We start from the raw sequence: 20,007 nt of genomic DNA on the forward strand, positions 1-20,007 counted from the left end.
CATCTTCTTGAATATTAGGTTATAGTGTATAATGTTCAATATTTTAATGTTTACTCCGACTAAAAACACATCCACCGTCTTTCTTGTGACCTGTGAGGTTTCCACGTTAACATTTCTGAACCACTTACATTCCATAAGTCAGCCGGCCGCTTTGCCTCAAGTTATTGGTCAATCCTGTGCATTTCTTACAGACAGATTAGTTTGTGGATTATCCAAGAACATATCAGATGGAATTCATCCAATGCATCAAACTGAAACTGTATTCACCTTCTGTGAATTGTGGCCACTAACGATTTTGAAATAGGCTTCGACCTGACCAAATGAAAATACATAAATGACCTGACGTCACCAGGGGAATATGAAAACATGTACTTGTTGTAATTTGGGTGAGCTGATCCATTAAGGATTGGAAGGAAAGCCAAACATAAACGAACACAAAACATTTGATAGAGTTCAACAACAAAGTTTTATTGATGACACACTGAAACATCTATACTGGAGGAATACCATTGATGGGCTAGATTCTCTTATTTACATAGTTTCCACAAAGTCATACAAATACTTGCTAGGTGTCATGTCAAAGTATAGATATAATATACATTGAGAACTGAGAACAGGGGAGTCATACAGTTTATAATCAACTGTCACAACAAATCTACAAATGAAAATGTGTGATAGCAAAAAAAAAGGGAAAAAAACAGCCAATCTTTAACTACTGCAAAACAATTTCTACTTCAAACTCTGTACAAACAAGTCCCCGCATCTCCATGAATTAAGAAGGGAATGTATCTCTTCCACATTTCTGTCTTCAAAAGTCCAGGTGTAGGCAGATGTGTTAGCGGTGGATAGTACTTCTTTCAAAGTCGGGTAGATGAACAGTTTGTACAGTGAATCTTATCATGTCTGCTTGTTATTCTTTATAAAATGAGAAGTGTGAAAATGTGAGGAAGACAGTTTAATTCACTTGTTTGTTGACGATTGTTCTCACTTGATGTGAAGCACCTTCTCATCCACTTTTAACCGCTTGCGTCTTGGCTGTACGAAATCATCATCAGAGTCATCCGTCTCGTCTTCCTCTTTGTCCTTCGTTTCTGGGGTCTCCACGGGTTCGGGCGCCTCAGGGAAGTTCTGCCCTGGAAATATTTGCTGCAACTTCTCTTCAAAGTACAAACTCACCGCCTCACCGGATAATGCCATCTCCGATCCAACCTGCCAGAAGTGGAAGAGGAAGGGAGAGTAGGAAGGTGAAGAGTGATATGGAGGAAGCAGGTGTGAGAGCATCATTGAGCAGGAAGGAGGGAGGAATGGGTCGAAGCAGGAAGGAGGAAAAGAATGAGGAGACAAATTAGATCTGGTTAACACTTCGGGTGACAGGGTGGCCCTGGCGCAACCTTGCCACTTGAGATATCCTGCCGCCCTGACCCACTGTGGCTCCATGAAGCATTTCCACAATTAATACTTACATGTCAAGATTTCAATAGAGCTGCTTTAAACACATGAACCTGCTTTTACTGCAGTTTAAGGGTCCCTGAATCAACAAGAACGGAGTCTAATCACTTCAAAACATGTTCTCCGCTTGTGGAGAAGCATGGAGTCACCTGACCGTTCCCATTTTTCATAAATATATTACGTACATCGTATTAAATAACACAGCAGAATGAAAAATGTGGAAATTGCATGCATCATCAGAAAGAGGAAAAGACAAACTGAGAGTGAAAATACAGGTAGTAAAAAAAGCAAACATCAGAGGAACTAAATTAATTCAGGGTGGAGGATGCACTAATAAAATTATTTTTTTAAAAATCTGCATCACCTTAAGTCATTATGTTTTAGACTAGGTACTATATCACCATGGAGTGACATACAACACTAAGGATCTGGTTATATTAGGACAGAGGTGCTTCACGGGACCAAAGTGGAAATCATGCGACACACAAAGGGGGAGGGAAAAGTCAGTAATCAAACTTGGGAGGTGCAAGAAGTCAAAACATGGAGTCAAAGGTGCCTATTCTCACACACGGGAACTACTTCTTTCTCAGGGAAGGCATTCAGTGTTGTGCTCTGAACGTATGAAAAAGTCACAAATACTCAGTTAGTAGTTTGTTGATTAAACCAAAAACAGGTAGAAAGAGGACGAGAGGGGTTCAAATGGACAGACTGATGTGGGTGAGGATGTTAGATTGTCCTCTTTTGTTACAGACACGGCTGAATACAGCACCCTCCAACCAGACAAGCAGGAGTGCAGTTCAAGACATCTGACATGGATGGGATAACACACTGACACAGAAACACTGTTGCTGTTGCCTTTCATGAAGAGTAAATAATAATGATCCATTTTTCAGCCCTGTGAAAATGTGTAACGGTTCATGTCAGCTTCAAGTGAGTTCTCTGAGATGAAGGGTAAAAACATTTCTTAGAGCCTCAGTGGACAGGGACAGGACATCTGTGCACTCTTTCAAACATCTTACCTGCGTATTAATCTGTTTCTCCTCATCATAAACCTGGATTATTCGACACATCTAAAAAAGGGCAACAATAATGAAGCAGCAAGGTGGGGAGAAAAGAGTTCACAGCACAGGCAGGTTAGATGTTAGAGTTCTGAGGCATACTGCGCTCAAGATGCAAGATTCATACTGCACAAATTAACAGCAAATCATGTATGTATTCAGTTTGACTTCTAGCTGATCTGCTGTAGTTTTTCCAATTAATTTGTAAATGAGTACATTTTGAAAAGCGCAGTGCCACAGCCACTAATCTGTATTTGATATAATTACAGGAATAATTCAATCGCAGATTATTTAACTGTTGCTCATTAGAAACATCTTCCATATTTTTGACGAATGTCAGATAACGCTATCAACAGGTGTCATTTAAATTCAATTCTTTCATTTTTAAATGTAAATGTAAAAGTAATATACGTCATTATTAATCCCTGTAGGGAAAATGTTAGCACACTCTAGCAGTTAGTTAATCGCATGCGTATATAGTGTGTACAGGCCCAAAACACACACACAGGGGGGCCTGTGGGCATGCAGCAACATATAAAGGGGACGGCGCCTTGCTCAAGGGTGCTTCGGCAGTGCTCGGGAGGTGAGCTGACACCTGGACTGAGCTACTGCCACCTCGAAGTACATTTAAGTACATTCACTCGGTTTATAAGAGGTTAGAAAAAGATTATATTGCGTGATTTATATTTTGTTGGTGGCAAATTTATAGGAACATCATCATCAAAACCTTCATCTACACAAACTCAATATTTCTCTTGTATGTTTAGCTCAGGAAGCTAAATCAATAAATAGATTTTCACAGTACAATCTAGGCCCTTACATTTGTTGTACTTCATGTTTACTGAATATTAGTGAGAGAGACTGTAGCCTGATGAATCACTTCTTATATTCTATAACATGATGTCATTTAAACTAAAATGTCACAAGGTCTCTTAAGCGTTACTGAAATCCATTCAGTGTGACATTACTGTTTGCTGTTAATTTGGTGATATCATAACACCACTGTCATCAAGGGGTCTTTATGAACCAAATCCCTCGTTCTCCCTCAGAAGTCTGGGTTCAGACATTGTTCATCGTTCAATGAAAGCGATGGTCCCCCCCCCCATGTGGTCGGACAGGGTAATAATGGTGATATTCAGCAGACTTCATACTAAGTCCATAAGAGGGAAGCTTCTGTTCCATTGTGCAAAGAAGGTATGGAAGATCTAGACAATTCAAACAGTACCCAGCATCCAAACGTGACATGACAAATTAATACTTCCAATATACTTTCAAAGACATCATTCCTTCATGTGTAAATGAATAAACACAAGATGAAATATGAAATAATCAAGTGACCACAGTCATTCACCAAAAAGTAAACAGAATGTTCTTGCGATGCAAACAGAGCTTATTAGGAGTTCCTGCAGGCGACGTGAAGAGAGAACAGAAACTCCTCGAAACCAACAGCCAGCGTTAGTGGGGGGACAAAACCAAACACAAGCTGGACACACCACGTCCCACTCCCCTTCCAAATGTCAAGCAGTGTATTCACAGCAGGTTAGACAAATATATCCGCTGTCCCACTCTGGACTCATTAAAGAGATTTGATAGCTAATGTTGACGGAACAACATTGTTCGTTCTAATTATTCAGTCACTCACTTTTTTCAAGTTAACTGTTATTTAAAGGCGTCTAGAGAACCTAGCATTGAAACTTAGGTTTATATCAGTCTAACCCTCGGCATGCACACAGACACTGATGCCATTCAGCAAAGCGTGCTCAAGTCTCATGCTACTCACCTCATTGTACTTTGAACAGTTTTTAAAGACCAGGCGCATATCGACCACAAAGTCCAGAGTGGACCGGTAGTGCTGGGAGCTCCGTGACTGGAGCCTCCTCTTCACCTTCTTCAGGTCCATGGGTTGCTTGATTATTTTGTAGTAGTTTGGTACCTGTTTTAACAAAAGTGGGACAGAGAACATCTGTACAGTATCTTGGAGATTCGAAGGAACAAACTTTGTCAGCAGAAAGTGAGGAACCTATTTTAGACGCTGGTGATCACTGGTGATGCCACAAAGGTACGAACATTACCTCCAACTGAGAATCTAGTTTAACACCAGTTAAAAGTGTAACCTGAACCCATCTGTTAAGTTTGTGGCAGGTTGGACCATCGATGGTGGATTCACAGCAGCAGAACATCAACATTCACCATGGTGGCAGATTTTTCTTTTTTAAATTATTTATTTTATTATTTATTTGTTTAGCACATATTCAGTACGAGTACAAAAACTGTGCAAGGTGGGAACGAAGCCTTATTAGGCTTGTACAGAGTTCCACACCTGCCTGTATCAAACTCAAGACATGCAGGCTAAACAATCAACTGAAGAAAACAACAAAAAAATGCGTGTTGATTCCAAAAAGAAGAAGGCAGCAAAGACAAATCACGCACAATCAGTACAAAAAATGGATTGACAAATCTGTCAGAAGAACAAATGCATAGATCAGGAAGACAGAAGGTATTTTATCAGACAATTTTTTGAAAACAGAGAGGCTATGTGGAAACCTTTGAGAATCTTCAATAATAACGGTTTTGAGATTCTATTGGTCAAAACTGGTCAAACTTTAAGTCAGTTGGGTTCATTTTCTAGAAGGTTGAAGCACAATATGGAAAACGGAGCCGACACGTCAGTCCAAATGGCTTCCTGTCAAGACGCCAAGGTGTTTCTTCACAAATTATAAAGAGGACTGGTTGTACTCAACCTTCATGGCGAAATCCACCATGAAGGTTTATTTTCCAAAAAACTGTAGGGGGCGCTGTGGAGCTATTTTGCCAAGACCAGTCATGGATTAAACAGGAGACAGATCAACTACAGAGAAATGATGCAATACAAAAAATAATCTCATAAAGACACGACAACACGCAGGTCACCAAAGAGCTGCTGCCCGGTGTTTTCAGTGGGTACCGCTCTTGTGTTTAGATACTTACAGAGCTGGGAACAGGTTTCCTGAAGCCCATGCTGAGTTCATGGCAGAAGATATGGAGCAAGAGGCGTTCACATTTCTGCCGAGAGAAGAGAAATAAGTCAGCTCATAAGAATGATGGCGAGCCCTTTGACAGGTGTTGCCCACACTGACCCTTTGGTCCTCAGGACTCAGGCTCTGCTCTGCACCAAGTTTCCTGCTCTCGTCAGAGTATTCTATCTCAGGGTTATCAGTACTTCGGCAAAACGTGCAGAGAAAGTCACCTCTGAGGAGAAACAAGTCAAAGGGATAACATTTTGTTAGTATACTGTTCAATGTAATTTAACCTTTCACCTGCAGGGTTGTTTAGCAGCAGCTGTATGCATCTAGATGAATTCAGAGGAGAATTAGGTTTAAACTGATGCAGATATCTACAAGTCAGATCTAGTGTTTTTGTCTAAAACCTGTTTTGGTTTTTTTGTTGCATCACTAAAATTATCCTGGCACCAACAAAAAAAACCACTTACTTTGGGAAGATTTTTATGGTGGGTACGTGACATTTCATGTGGAACACCTTGGGACAGCGATCACAGCACAGCAGGTCACCACCATTGATACAGACAGCGCACCAGTCCTCGTTGGGATCGTCTTCTTTCCCGCCAGAGTTGACTGTTGCACCCGATGCCCCATTTCCATTGGTAAGCTTAGTGCTGCTGCGGTTCTCGGGGGGTAGTGAGGTAGTGGACGGAGGAGAAGTGGCCGAACCGGGGCCATTTAGTCCAGAACAAGAGGTCTCAGACCTGGGTTCTGTTTTGATGTGCTCCCCTAAAGCCTTGAGTACGTCTTGACCCGTACATACAACACCCAGAACAGGGTGGGGGCTATTCTCCGGACTGTTCATCTGGGAAAATAGACACAAAACAATGGCATGATAACATTCTGTATATCCTTAGTCTTAGGATGTGGTTTTTACAAATGAACATCCAGAAAACAATGTGAGAGAATAAATGGCAACTCATGTCTGCCCCAACGCACGTGTGATCTATCTGTGTGTTGTACTCGTTTTCCAGCTGCTCTGTGTCTTTCCTAGTTTTGTGTGGTATTTATAAAACAAATTAATAAAGGACTACATATCTCAGTATTTGATTTTCAACTTGAAAAAGCCTTTGCTACAACATTTCTCATATCACACAAAAGCATTTTTGTATAACAATATATGGAAATTATTGCAGGGAGAATGTGACTCTGGTTGAGGCAGATTTAGATAATATTACTACTTTTCTAGCATGTCCTTCTAAAACATGTTTTTTTCAGCACATATGACGGACAGATTCCTTTGGTTAAAGGTAAAATCCTAATTAACCAAATATTTCTTGTCAAAAACGATTCATGTTAATTAATGTTTTATTTTTATGTAGTTGGCTCTCATTTGGTGATTGTCTACATGCACTGAGTCAGCCACATGCTGATAGATGACAAGTACAATGCAGTGCAGATGAGTGCAATTTGACATGATCACATTCACAAACTCTCTGGCTTTTATCAACCTAACTGAAGAAGAGTTTTCATACCATGCAGGCACTCCTTGCATCTTTGCCCCGCTCCTCTTTGAGAGAAGACGTCGGACAGCTGTAGCTGTCGTCTGTGCCTGGCTCCTGCTTCACCCTCACTTGCTCCACAGCAGCTCCACTTCCTGTTCCTGCCCTCCCAGCAGAGCTACAGCTTAAACATACAAGAAAGACAAATTGTAAAAAAAAAATAATAATTTGATGTGATTGTTTAAACTCGATAATTTTTCTTTTCTTTTTTTCAATTTTATTCACTGTATTAATCCCAGAAAGGAACTTACGACTCCATTCTACACAGTGTAGTAGTATCATGAATCTACATAGATGCTTGATACTACTACACACACACAGGGGCCTGTGGGCATGCAGGTGAGTGGGAGGTAGAGTGGCAGACAGCTCCTTCATGGTGCGACTTCAATGAGCAACTTGTAAAGGGGACAGCGCCTTGCTCAAGGGCGCCTCGGCTCCAGAGGTGAGCTGACACCTCCCCCTGTCAGATTTTGGGTGGGAGCGGGAATTGAACCGCAGATCTTGGAAAATTGGACGACACACTCCACCACTGAGACACTGCTGCCCCAGACAGCAGTGTCTAATGTCAGACTGAATAAAGACTGATTGAGGCCCTAATGTTCCCTGGGAGTGGAACGGGATCAGAACTGCAGTAATGTCAATTTCCAAACGTGTTGATTTGCTTTACTTGCTTCAGAAAAAAAACAGCTCATTACCATTTTCAATTCAAAAGCAGTTAAATATAAACAAATAGAGATTCTGCGATATTCTATTTCTGTTTGAGGGGATTTATCTGCTGTCATTTTTACTCCAGAAGGTAACAAACAGAACACCTTTGTCAACATTCATTGATTCTCATCTCATTCCTTTTATGTTTTAATTAAATATCTTTTTCCAGGTAATTTCTCCCAGCAGAGGAGAGAGGAGCTCTTTCAGTGACAGACTGCTGTCACCAAGCTCCTCCACTGAGAGACTCAGGACCTCCTTTGTTCCTCGTGCCATCAGGGGGCACAACCACTCTCTCAGAAGGAGGGGGGTCGAAGCGGAAGCCGCAGGGTCTTTAAGGTCGGCCGAGAGGGGATAGACTAGGGGGGCCTGGGACGCACTGGGGATGCACTGTGGGATACTTTGTGGGGGTCCTTAGTGTAATTCTACAGTTTGGTTCATCCGCATGTTCTGATCTTACATCTTCTTATGCATCTCTACATCTAATGCTTCTTTCAGGTTCCTATGCTTCCTTTTTTTATGTTAGGTTTTTCTGTTGTTGTAATTATGTCATTATGTTAATTATGTAATGTCTTTTTGTCTGTTTCAGTCAGTGTTATGTGTATTTATTTGTATTTTTTGTGAGCAGATGTCACCCTGAATTTCCCTTGGGATTATTTATCTCTCTCTCTTTTTTTTTTTTTTTTTTTTTTTAAACAGCTGGTAAACAAATTTGTCCTGGGGCATAAGCCAATAAAAATAAAACTAATGAACATTCATGCTTCTTTGAACTGGTTCCTGGTGTGTTAACCAATGCAGGGCTGTGACAGTCATGAGATGCCGACTGAGGGGTTGAGCTCATGGGCGGGCTTAGCCAGAGCCGCCAACTGTTATGTAACTAAATTGGGGGCATTTTGACTTTTACCTGATGAAGAGTGGAAGTCGATGAAGGGGAATGAAGCGGTGCTTGTTGAGGTAAGCTAATTTAAAATTATTAGTTTTGAATAAAATTAGGGTTTGTAGTAGAAGGATGGCCATCGACAAAGTCTTGCTAGCCGTGACAGCTAGGACTCTCCAAGCTTTTTATAAGAAGAGTCAAGTGTGAACATGACCGCAAACAGCAGTGAGCACTTGTGAGCTGATATTCAGGGGTGGCTTAATCCCATAATTTTAATTTGTTCATAGCAGTAATTAAAAACACAAATAAATAAACTGTGCCATCATGGCTATACGCCTATGTCCAACTCCTTTAAGAGTCCGAAGTACACAAGACGTCTTTTCAGTTGTCTCTGATGTAGCTACATTCAACAGGCTAATGGCACATCATTCATTTGATGTCTCTTGGACATTTTGTAGACATCATAACAGGATTTAGGGCAAAATTTTATTGACCTATTTATTTATTGCTTAGTGTGAAGTAGCTTCATATCGTCCTACCTGCCTCTGCTGCCTGTGCTGGACGTACTAGAAGGTCGAGCTGGTGTGTGAGCATTAGAAGGACCTGAACACAGAAATGAGAAATCACAATTCATCGTTCAGTGGACAAAAAACGAACAGCATCAAGGAACGAAAGCCAGGATATGATGGGTACATGATTAACTTTCACCCTTAATGTTTGTTTTATGGTTGATTGGTTGTGATAATAGGATACAAATACAGTAATCCCTTGCATATTTGCATTTCAAAATGCCTGGCTTCACTACATCGCAGATTTTTAGTAGGTAGTCACATGATACCGTACGCGCATACTATTGGTTGACAGCATCCGGAAGTGCGCTGCTTTCCGAGACTCACAGAACGCAGCGTACCTCCGTGTATTAAAGAAACACTTAAAGGCGCTTTAAACAGTCTATACGAGTGTGGGAAAAGGTAAAAGAAGGTGGTTTAATATCAGTATGGGGAGGGTTCATAAACGTTTCAATTATAATAACCAATAATTAAAACGTTTGTCGCTATATCGCAGAATTTAATTTTTTGCAGGTGGTCTTAACCACAAGTAACGACAGATTACTGTATAGGAGTAATCTTTCATAAACCTTTACTGAAAGATGTGTTATGGGCTGGACGCAGAAGAAAAGGTGGATCCAAGAATTTACTCTTACTTTACCATCACCACATAAGCTATTTGCTAAATATTTTTACCTAACAATGCAAATTCTAAAGAGCAGTTTTCTTCCAGAATTAACGGAAGGCGAAGACAGGGGTTGGGTAAGAGACAATTAAATTTTAGTGAAGACCCTATGGCACATTCTTAGATTTTTTTATTATTCTCTTAGCATTATTAAGACACTTTCTCCTTGAAGGCGTCTGTACCTGAAGATGCAGAGGAGTGCGTCGACAGTCCCGGTGAGGGGTTCATGTCCACTGACCCTAGCTGATGCTGTGTGCTGGCTGAGATGTAACGAGATAGGAGATGTCCGAGGCTGCTGGAACCGGCGTCCTCCAGCTAACCATGTGAAAACAGTAGAGTAGCAGGAAAAATAGCCGAGAATCAAAATACTTGAAGATTACTTTGTAATGTAGTCTAATACAATTAATTTTGTATAAAATGTGTACACACCTGGTCGACATCAGTCTTAACTGAGCTTCTCTATATACCCCCCTTTGGAGAATTGGAGAAGTTTGACTGACTGACGGATCTCAGTATTTCCCAACTACTGTGGCGCCGGAAATAGCCCACTTTAAAGTAAATTGGTCTAAAAAATGCTATTGTCGAGTGTCACTACTGGATTCTACTGATGGTCAATTCTATTAGTTTGCTGTCTGTGTAGGTTCTCAGTTATCCAGATCATGGTTATCCAAAAGCTGTTGAGTCGATCCACTGGACGTTAAGAAAGTGAAGACGTTTTGTCTCTCATCCAAGAGACTTCTTCGAGTGAGAGTGGCTGATAATGTCCCAGTTTATAAACCCTGTGGGGGTGTGTTCAGTGCTTTTCACATTCCAACGACCGTCGTTCAACCCGTCTGGCTCTTAAACGATTGTTGGTGGGGATGTCAAAGGGGGTCGTTGAAATGTGAGTTACACCTTTGTATGAGACCCATAACCTGGGTCAATCCGCTGAGACAATCTTTTTGGGAGTTTCGAAAGGACATGATTATATATTAGTTTGCGGAAACACACGGAGAAACTGGCATAAAGGCGATTGAAAGACCCTCAAAGCTGAACTTCCAGCCTTTTCTGAAATATCAAGCGACAACGGTACCTGGTGTGCAGCATTGATTTACAAATGTAGTTGATAGCTCTGGGCAGGCGGCGGATTTAGGTTTGTGTATTCTGTCTCCAGCGACGTGCTGTGAGATTCACGGCGGTGAGACACCGACGTTAAAGTCAGTTCTAGGAGTAAAACAGCGTCCTATTTGCCAGTAAATTAGCAGCCTTACATTAAAGACTGGTTAAAAATAATTTTGAGAGCAAATAGCTGCACCTCACTTCCGACTGGACTACCAATCTATCGAAACAATATTTAATAAACAAAGACGAACGTCGCTGCTTCAAAGTTCAGATCAGGAAATAATCCACCCTGTTCGAACTGAGTGGACTCGTAATGAATTCAATCAGTTTTAATGTCAGTTTTTTTAATATGTGTGTTGACTTCATTCTAAGATGGTAACGTGATCAAGTGATCAGGTTTCCTTGAGGCTCAGAATGGCTCATTGAAATAACAATAGGGCCATTTACAGCTGACTAAAGGTACTCACAGTCATGAATGCTCTGGCTAGTGGACGGATAGCGCAACTACAGCCACTAGTTTTTAAATCTATTTTAATATTTTTTATTATATGCGTCTTATAATCCGGTGCGCCTTGTATATGAAATAAATTATTTTTAATTAACAATTAAAGGTACACCTTATAATCCAGTGCGCCTTATAGTGCAGAAAATACTGTATTTTATAATATTTAAAAATGTTTAATTTTTCCTTCTTAGTCCTGCTCAAATAATGCTGATTACAAAATACTTACAATACATGCATTTACACATGAGATCTAAACAGATAAAATCTTTATAAATGGCTGGTGAAAACAGGTAAAAAGAAATGATTACAGATTCTACCTGTATGGGAGGGATCTCAGGTAGGCAGGGCAGGTTCTCCGGATTTGTGACCGAGGGGATGAGCTCAATGGGACCTATGATGGGGCTGGCTGAGCTGCGATGAGCATGGGCACCAGCCATACTGGCGCTGGTGGGACTTGTGGGGTTGGCATTATGTAAGGATGCCACTGGGAAAGGGCCAGCATGGCCTGGGTTGGAATGCTGCATAGAAAAGTAGAGGAAAACATGGATGAAAAAAAAATAGAGAACATAAGGACAATAATAGAAAGAAAATGCAACAGATGATCTGATGAAGGACAAACAATGAGAGATGTCCTTCACTGGCTTTTATCATTTATTATTTGCGGCAAAAGCAACATGGTTCCATGATCATGCATTTGGGTAACACATGCCACACAAGATACACAAATGACAAAGTAAGAAAAAGGTGCCAAACCCCTGATTGCAGTAAGTAACGAAACCTTTGGTGGCTCATCTCAGATTCTATAGACATCTGGACACAAAGAAAAAGGGGCTCGATATAGCAGAGCTTTCTCTTACCTCACAGGCAGTGAATGTACATTTTTCATATTTTATCAACACACACCCACACGTGCACACACACACACACACACACACACACACACACACACACACACACACACACTACTAACACAATCATAATGGAGGACAACTCCACTTCAACAACGTAAAATATGACATCTGTTTCATTTGGTAGTCTCCATGTTCGAAAATCCGTTATTCCTGCCAAAAATGAATTTTTGCAGTTACTTCATGATGTTCTCCAATGTTTTACCCGTTCATATCAAAACTGCAAGTGAAACAGCCTGTGCGTTTCAAATTTTAATTTCATTTTGGTCCATTTTTTAAGATCCTCTGTGCTTTTTAGAGCCTCTCATCGCGCTGTGGGGTCATGTTTCAAATGTACTGATTTGGTCGACTCAAGCTTCTACAGCAGCAGCAGCAACTGTGTCACACTTTGCCACTGATCTAAAGGTGTGGTTATATTATCAAGGTCAGCTGTAGTGGACCAGTAAATAACTGGTACAAACAGCTAGTACAAAGATGTCAACAATTCTTACTTTGTTACTAAAATACTATAATAAGCAGAAGAATCCTAAAAACATATCGGTTCAAACCCAAGTAGGCCCTTTCATTAATCGTCTATGACGTCCAGGAAGTGGACCTGCATGTCCAGAATCAAGTTACACTCAATCAATCTTAGAGGTAAAGACAGAGATAAATAGCAGGCAGTGTGACGGGGTAGATGAATCCATACACCATGCTTGTGGAGGTGTCTGTTACAACTTCATCTGGTCATTCATTAACTAGCTCGACTACTGCTAACGCTTGAGCTGAGGAGGTCCGTTTTAATGCCTTGCTTTACGACAGCAGTAAATTCAGGCTGCTAATTTAAATAAAACTAAATAAATTAGAATGTGCACTCTATATGTTTGATACATACATTTCTATTTGTGAATACGAATGAACATAAAAAATTGAGACATCTTTATAAGGTCAATACAAATTTGAAAATAACTATAGTTTTTAATTTCATTTTGATTTTGGGAAAATTTTAGTTTGGACAGCCGTAAAAAAATATAATTTAATAAAGTCAATTTTATTTTAATAAAGCTCTCTCCTGGTCTTTTTGTGAATTAATAGAAGTTATATGTAGAACAAAGTTGTCAAATGTACAGTGGTTTAGAAAAAATAATGGACAATGGCATCTTCCACTTTTGTTTGTTTTAAATGTTGCCCTGATGTTGGGGAATTTGTAAAACAAAAAAAAAAAGGGGGGGGGGGGGTGTTGTCATTCCTGGCAAGGTCAACTACTACTTCAAATCTTCTCCACTTCTTAATAATGTGGACCTGTGGAGTCCCACAGCCTCAGACACGTCTGTGTAATCTACATAGTCTGATGTTTTTCATCACTTCTTTGCATTCTGGCACAGTGGACTACTGATAAATGAAAATACATTTTCACACCGCATCCAGATGGTATTAATTCACTTTTTGAATCCATTAACACAATTATAATTTTAAACTTCTCTGCGTTTATTGGGGTCACCTTTGAACTTTGACCTTTGAATTTGTGTTGGCATACCTGACTCAGTTTCAGATGCACATAAAAATTAAGAAAATCTGGAGTGGGTCCAAAGATTTTACACACCACTGTATCAATTAATGGCCCCATTTTTATTCCAGAAACTTTATAAAGTAATGAAATGCCATAGTTACAGGCAGTGTTTTGTTTTCACAGTTTTACATACCTGTTTTACCTCTTGGCACTGCTAGGGAGGCTACGCTAACATGAACGTACCAGAAACCTTCTGGTACCAGCGCTACGTCACAAGAATGGTAACTGAAATAAAATATCTCTGGCAGAAATAAACCCAACTGCTGAACCGAAACAAGATAAAACACAGTGAATGCATTATTGAATACAGAAGGCTAGGATCTCAGAAGTTTTAGGGAAAAAAAGTCCCAATGACAATAACCACTTTTCTGGTGACTTGTTGCATATATTAACGATTAACGAGTAATTACTAACAAACTAATGATTTGTATTACCGATTAATCTACGTATTGTTTACATTTAATCATTTGTTCATTAAAATGTCAAAAACTGCAATTAGTACCCAAATTGCATCCTTTTTTGAAACCATCAGTTCAAAGGAAAAGTCTTACTCATTAATGATGAAGAAACAACAGTAAACTTTACATCTAAGAAGCTGGATGCAGTTCATATTTAGCTTTATTGCTTGAAAATGGCCTGAAACAACCAAAAAGTTTCTTTCCATCAGCTGGTCTTGGCAGCTTTACTGATATACAGCACCATCAACCTGTAAGTTTGTATTTATGAGACACTCTGTCTCAACTGCAGCTATGAGAGGCGTGTGGGTAGGGCTTTGCTACCCTACTGTGGGTAGCAAAGCCCTACTCACAGTAGGGCTTTGCTGTGGGTAGTGTTCACCAGCTTACCTACGGAAAATCCCTACTTAACATTCAGAAAGAATTATAAATGGGTCACCGCAGTCCATTATTTTATTAAATAGTTTTCAATTGAATGAATTTAAAAATAAATACGTAACTTTTTTTATTTAAATATCTCAAATTGTGAATAAACTGTTTGACACCTCACTAAGTTTTGACGTGCTTCATATTGCTCGAGTCAGAACAGGAATACCATACTTGATAAAGTTATGATAAACAGAAATGCCACCAGTCATTCATGTAAAGCATTGCGATTTCTAGATGGTTATCTGTCAAGGCCAGCATATTCACTGACTCTAAACCACATGTGTCAAACTCAAGGCCCGGGGGCCAAATGTGGCCAGCCACATCAATTTATGTGATCCATGAGAGCATAAAAGGTCATTGTCAAAAAATTAGTCAAAAGTTTGCTTTGATCAAAACTACATCTCCTGCAAGGCAGTAATTAAAACCATTTGAACACTGACAAAAACGTTTTAAACAAAGCTAATGTCGTAACTTGTGTTTTACGTTATTTTTGTTTATTTACTTAGTTTGATCCTTGATTGATGGACTTATGTGGGTTTCATAAACTGACAAATTAAAAGGATTTATGTTATAACACAGCAACAAACACTTTTTTTTTCTGTGCAACTACAATGTTTATAACTTGAACAAGTTATAAATTCAGAGTTATTTAACATTAATGAGTAGTTACATTTATTTTACACTATATTGTGTTACATTTAGTTACATTTATAAGTTATATCTGGCCCTTTGAGGACAGCATTTATGCTGATGTGGGCCTCGGTGAAAATTAGTTTGACAACCCTGCCCAATACATGCTGGCTGTCAAATATGAAAATAATGATGAATATGTTTATTATATATTTGTTATTTCTTAAAATTCATAAACTTCATGGTGTAATGAACAGTTTTGACACGGTTCCTTGATTTATTGAATAGTGTACTGTATAGAGTGAGTGTTGCAAAATTGCATCACCCTTTTTTTTTAGCCGTTTCTGGCCAAGCTGTAACAAAACCATCTATGAATCCACATTCCAATGTCTGTTGGTCATTTTGTTACTACTACGACTGCTAGCAATAATAGCGATGAATTACACTGCAACAAATGCTTTATGACGGAAAAAAAAACCCTAGAGAAAAACAAGCAAACTTTTCACATTGCATGTACTTCCAGTACAGTCAGCATGTGCTTTACTGACCTGTCGCTGCAGCTGAGTCTGCATCATGGAAGGGTATTGCTGCCCATTATGTCTCGGCTGAGCCGTGGGCATCCGGCCCTGCGGTGGACCTGGGAGACGCATATGGTGGGAGGAAGGGTACATAGAGGAGCCTGGCCCACCGTTCATACCCCCAGGGCCTCTTGGTAGCTGCTGCATACTGATAAGCCTCGGGGGCTGTCAAAGGCAAACACACACAACCAAGAGAAAATGAGACAAATGGATTTTTTTTAAAAACCTTGGTAATGCAAAAAACGTCTTCACCCAAAATTAAATAAATCAAACTACAAAATGTGTATCTTTGAAAACATTTGCCCCAGTTACTAGAAAAACCTGATTTGTGTTGATGTGAAGAGACTCACACTTTTGCTCACAACGTAAAGGTGAGCAAAATGACAAGACAACTGACAAGTTCAAATATAGCTAAAAATGTAAAAACAAGCAAAGCACTGAAGAAACTATTATGAGATGCTCACCTTTAGATCACCTACAAAACGTGTGATATTTAACTGAATTCTGTTTAGCTGTTTCAAGGAGACAGATATACTGTACATACAGTTGTATGGATGGACAAGCACAACCTTCTAGAACCACTAAGACATGAGGGAAAAAAGTGAAAGAAACACCTTTGAGAAAATGCGACTCTTTTCTGCTCTGTTAAACTATTCTTGAAGTTAGCATCACTCATTGGAGTGAAGTGCAGCACAGACTTCCTCTCTGCCCAACATGGAACCTTGACGGGTGACTGCTTTCTGTACCTGTTGCTGAACCAAGGGTGGGCCCGCTTGTCTGGGGTGCTGCTGGGACATTTGGGAGGCGATGCGCATCTGTTGTTGGATCTGATGCTGGTGGTGCTGTTGCTGATGCTTCTGTGCATAAGCAGCTTGCTGTATGTGTTGCAACCGGAGTTGGGCCAGGTTGATCTGTCCTGGGTGTTTGCCAGGGTGACCTTGGCCTGGAGAAATGGGTGGGCCTCCTACCATAACATTTGGTGGTTGTGCCAGAGCAGGAGGTTTTTCAACGATCAAATTACCTGCAATTACAGGAACAGAGATGACAGTAAGTCCAGACGAGAGTGAAACATCTCATTTATTTTACACGTGACAGGGCACATGAAATTCTTACGGCAGCAATGTAATGCCTTTAGGGTCAAAATACAGACACGCAAAAATCAATCCGGAAAAATCTCAGTCTTAGTTATCAGTCTATTTTTGGTTTGATTAAACAATAACAAAATGGAACTTAGAGAGATAACGTAACAATAGAACATGTGAGGTCTTTCTCACCCAGATTTGTCACATTTTTGGCCCAAAAGGTGGGGTCACAGAAGAAGCGCACAACCCCATTGGCCTGGGGAGCTGGCTCCAGCCTAGCTTTGAAAAGCTGGCGAAGCTGGAACAGGATCTACATGGACACACACACATAAAGAGATCAACATGCAGATGGGAGGCTCAGTGCAGCACTTCAAATCCACCAGTGATTATAGAAAAACTTGAGGCAAATGCAGCATTGTGTTTTGGGCTAGCTGCTAACCACTAGAGCAGAAACACTTCAGTGCTGCTCATGCTCCATGTCTTAAGAACACATGACTTAAATGTTTCACAAAACAAGAACTAAATATTAAATTGAGTTTATTTCTAATGTAGAGCAAAAATATTAGATCCAGTAGGCGAATGATTTCAGTAGAGGAAGGAGCAGAGTGTAGATTTAAGGCTCTTAATCTGTTGTACATCTGGTGCTTCAGACATACGTACCAGCCTCTTGCTATAGAGCAGCGCTGTGCTGCTGCCAGTGTTGATGGCCCAGTGGCAGAACTTAAGCACATGGTTGATCTGTTGGGACAGTTGAGTGGTATCCTTGTGCTGAGCCACAAGCCTGGCGAAGCGCTCTTTGGTCACACTCTGAACGGAGAGCACAATGGTTCTGGTTAACTTCTAAAGACAATTCGATATTCCCACTTGAATGAAAGAGTCTTGACAAAGCCATTAAAAATGTTGTGGTTAGAAATCCCCACAGGCAGATTAGATTATTGAGTGTGACCAAACTGAAATTAATTGAGTCCAAAGTATATAGAAAAATAAAGCTAGTGCTAGTTACTTAAGTCATTATATATCATGGTTACCACGTAATTTTGGTGAATGTTACAAAGTTCAGTTATGTCTTTTACCTCCAACTGCTGTAGCAAGGACTTTCCTTTCTTGTTGATCTCATTAATAAGAGTAAACACTGCAATTTTAATTTCATGCTCCACCTTCTTATGGGTTTCGTTCAGTTCTTTTAACCTGGATGGAAAGAAAAGAGAGGATAGGCACTTGCTTTACGACAGTCTCGACACCGAATGTGAAGTAACAGTAATTTTTTTTGAGTGCAGCTCTGGAATGGGAGATGCTGATGAAATACTCTCACCTGCTTTGCACCTGAGAGACAGAACAGTGGACGTAGTTCTTCTTTTCCTGCAGTTTGGCCACACTAGTCTCAATAACACCTTTTTGGTTCTGGAAAGCTTCCTCCAGAAACTGGTACCTGAGAAACAGGGGAAACCCTCTTTTTAAAATCTCCGACAATAACCTGAATGACCTTGACTTAACTAAGTGTGCTGAACAAAACTACAAACTAAGATAAATTTGCTTTCTATTAAACACAGTATAATTTTTTATTGCAATCATGCAGTTATTTTAAAGTAACAGGGCATCAAATACTACAAGATTTCCTTCAAACTCTAATGCCCAAGGAAGCTACGATTTATAAGAGACAGCCAGATCCTCTCTGCCCTGCACGCATCAGGACCCAGATCCCATCCCGACAGACATGTTTGTTTTTAGGCGTCACACATTTAATCTGAGGTGCGGCGAGTCTATAGTAACTTTATATGGTTTTCAAATCAAGAATATAAACTTGACTGAAGACCATGTTTTAACAATATTCTCCATCCAAAAGTATCACAAACACCGATAATAGAAGCAAAGTAAAAATTTGAGATGAAGCGTGAAATCTGGACATACAGGAATTATTAAAATATGAATTTGTTTATTGTATCCAACATTTCTACGGCATGTTTGAACATATAGGTAATCCTCTACCAACGAACTAAATTCTGAAAGGACGTTCATAAACTGAATTGTTCTTAAGTCGTTATTTATTAAATATCAATCCATATTCACCATTTGAGGCCCTTTCAATGCAATTACCACTCTAAACAAGAAGGTACTTTTCCCTAGGACTTACCAGAAGTTAATTACAGGACATAAACACAACACGTATGTAAAATTAAATACAGGTTCAGGTTGTTTTGAGTTAAGCTATTCTTGATTATAAGTCGGTTTTCAAAAAAATACACGGAAAAATAAAAATCAAGTTTACATCATTTTAATTGACTACACGTCTGTCTGCCACAAAAGCTCATAATATAATGTCACAGTAAATAAATGAGGATTAAACAAATAATCATAATAAATACATACGTATAGTTCCAATATCTACCGTAGTAATTCATGATTCACACAATTGTTTTGAATTCATATTAGTTTAAACACAGCAAGCTTTTGTTTTTTATATTTTAATCCCTCAGGAGAAGAAGAAAGCACTTCAAAGAACTTGACCATTTTCTAAGCGCATCCAACAACAGCCTGAGTCAGCTGTTGATGTTGACAATCCACAACCATCTACATACGCGATGTAAAACAACCATCACATTGAATGTATGTATTGGGAAAGTTAAAATTAGTGTTTTTACTATTGCAAAATAAAAATAATTCCTGTATTTTTTTCATAACCTTGAGAACCTTTAAAACCTTGAGAAGTGAACAGAGAGGAGAAGGAACGAGTTGTTCATATCTACGAATGTTTGTAAGTTGGATGCTCGCATCTTCACGAAAATATTCACTACCAGCGCTTTGTAGCAACTGATCGTCTTTGGTGGACTTTCTCCAACACTCAATATTTATCTGTGTTTTATTTCCGTTGTTGATCGATCACAAGATGCTTTGCTCATAGCGAGACTGT

The 20,007-nt window shown here is 39.7% G+C and overlaps 1 protein-coding gene across 4 annotated transcripts in view; it reads right to left on the reverse strand.

Annotated features, from left to right (window-relative positions):
• Positions 1-442: 442 nt before the first annotated feature.
• Positions 443-20,007, reverse strand: part of trim33 (tripartite motif containing 33) — a 32,323-nt gene continuing 12,758 nt past the window's right edge. Inside the window, exons 5-21 of one of the 4 annotated variants that reach the window (XM_068331446.1) lie at positions 18,412-18,528; positions 18,173-18,287; positions 17,760-17,906; positions 17,292-17,409; positions 16,764-17,038; positions 15,988-16,182; positions 12,222-12,278; positions 11,786-11,986; positions 10,045-10,177; positions 9,169-9,232; positions 7,021-7,171; positions 5,977-6,350; positions 5,624-5,735; positions 5,475-5,549; positions 4,288-4,440; positions 2,469-2,519; positions 443-1,209 (exon numbers count right to left, since the gene is read on the reverse strand). In XM_068331446.1, coding sequence (XP_068187547.1) covers positions 985-1,209; positions 2,469-2,519; positions 4,288-4,440; positions 5,475-5,549; positions 5,624-5,735; positions 5,977-6,350; positions 7,021-7,171; positions 9,169-9,232; positions 10,045-10,177; positions 11,786-11,986; positions 12,222-12,278; positions 15,988-16,182; positions 16,764-17,038; positions 17,292-17,409; positions 17,760-17,906; positions 18,173-18,287; positions 18,412-18,528 — 2,563 coding nt within the window. In that variant the 3' untranslated portion in view covers positions 443-984. The remainder of the gene's footprint in view (positions 1,210-2,468; positions 2,520-4,287; positions 4,441-5,474; positions 5,550-5,623; positions 5,736-5,976; positions 6,351-7,020; positions 7,172-9,168; positions 9,233-10,044; positions 10,178-11,785; positions 11,987-12,221; positions 12,279-15,987; positions 16,183-16,763; positions 17,039-17,291; positions 17,410-17,759; positions 17,907-18,172; positions 18,288-18,411; positions 18,529-20,007) is intronic. The other 3 variants (XM_068331455.1, XM_068331464.1, XM_068331473.1) reach the window with 3 other exon arrangements.

Source organism: Antennarius striatus, chromosome 2, assembly GCF_040054535.1.
Source record: "Antennarius striatus isolate MH-2024 chromosome 2, ASM4005453v1, whole genome shotgun sequence".
Taxonomy (NCBI): domain Eukaryota; kingdom Metazoa; phylum Chordata; class Actinopteri; order Lophiiformes; family Antennariidae; genus Antennarius; species Antennarius striatus.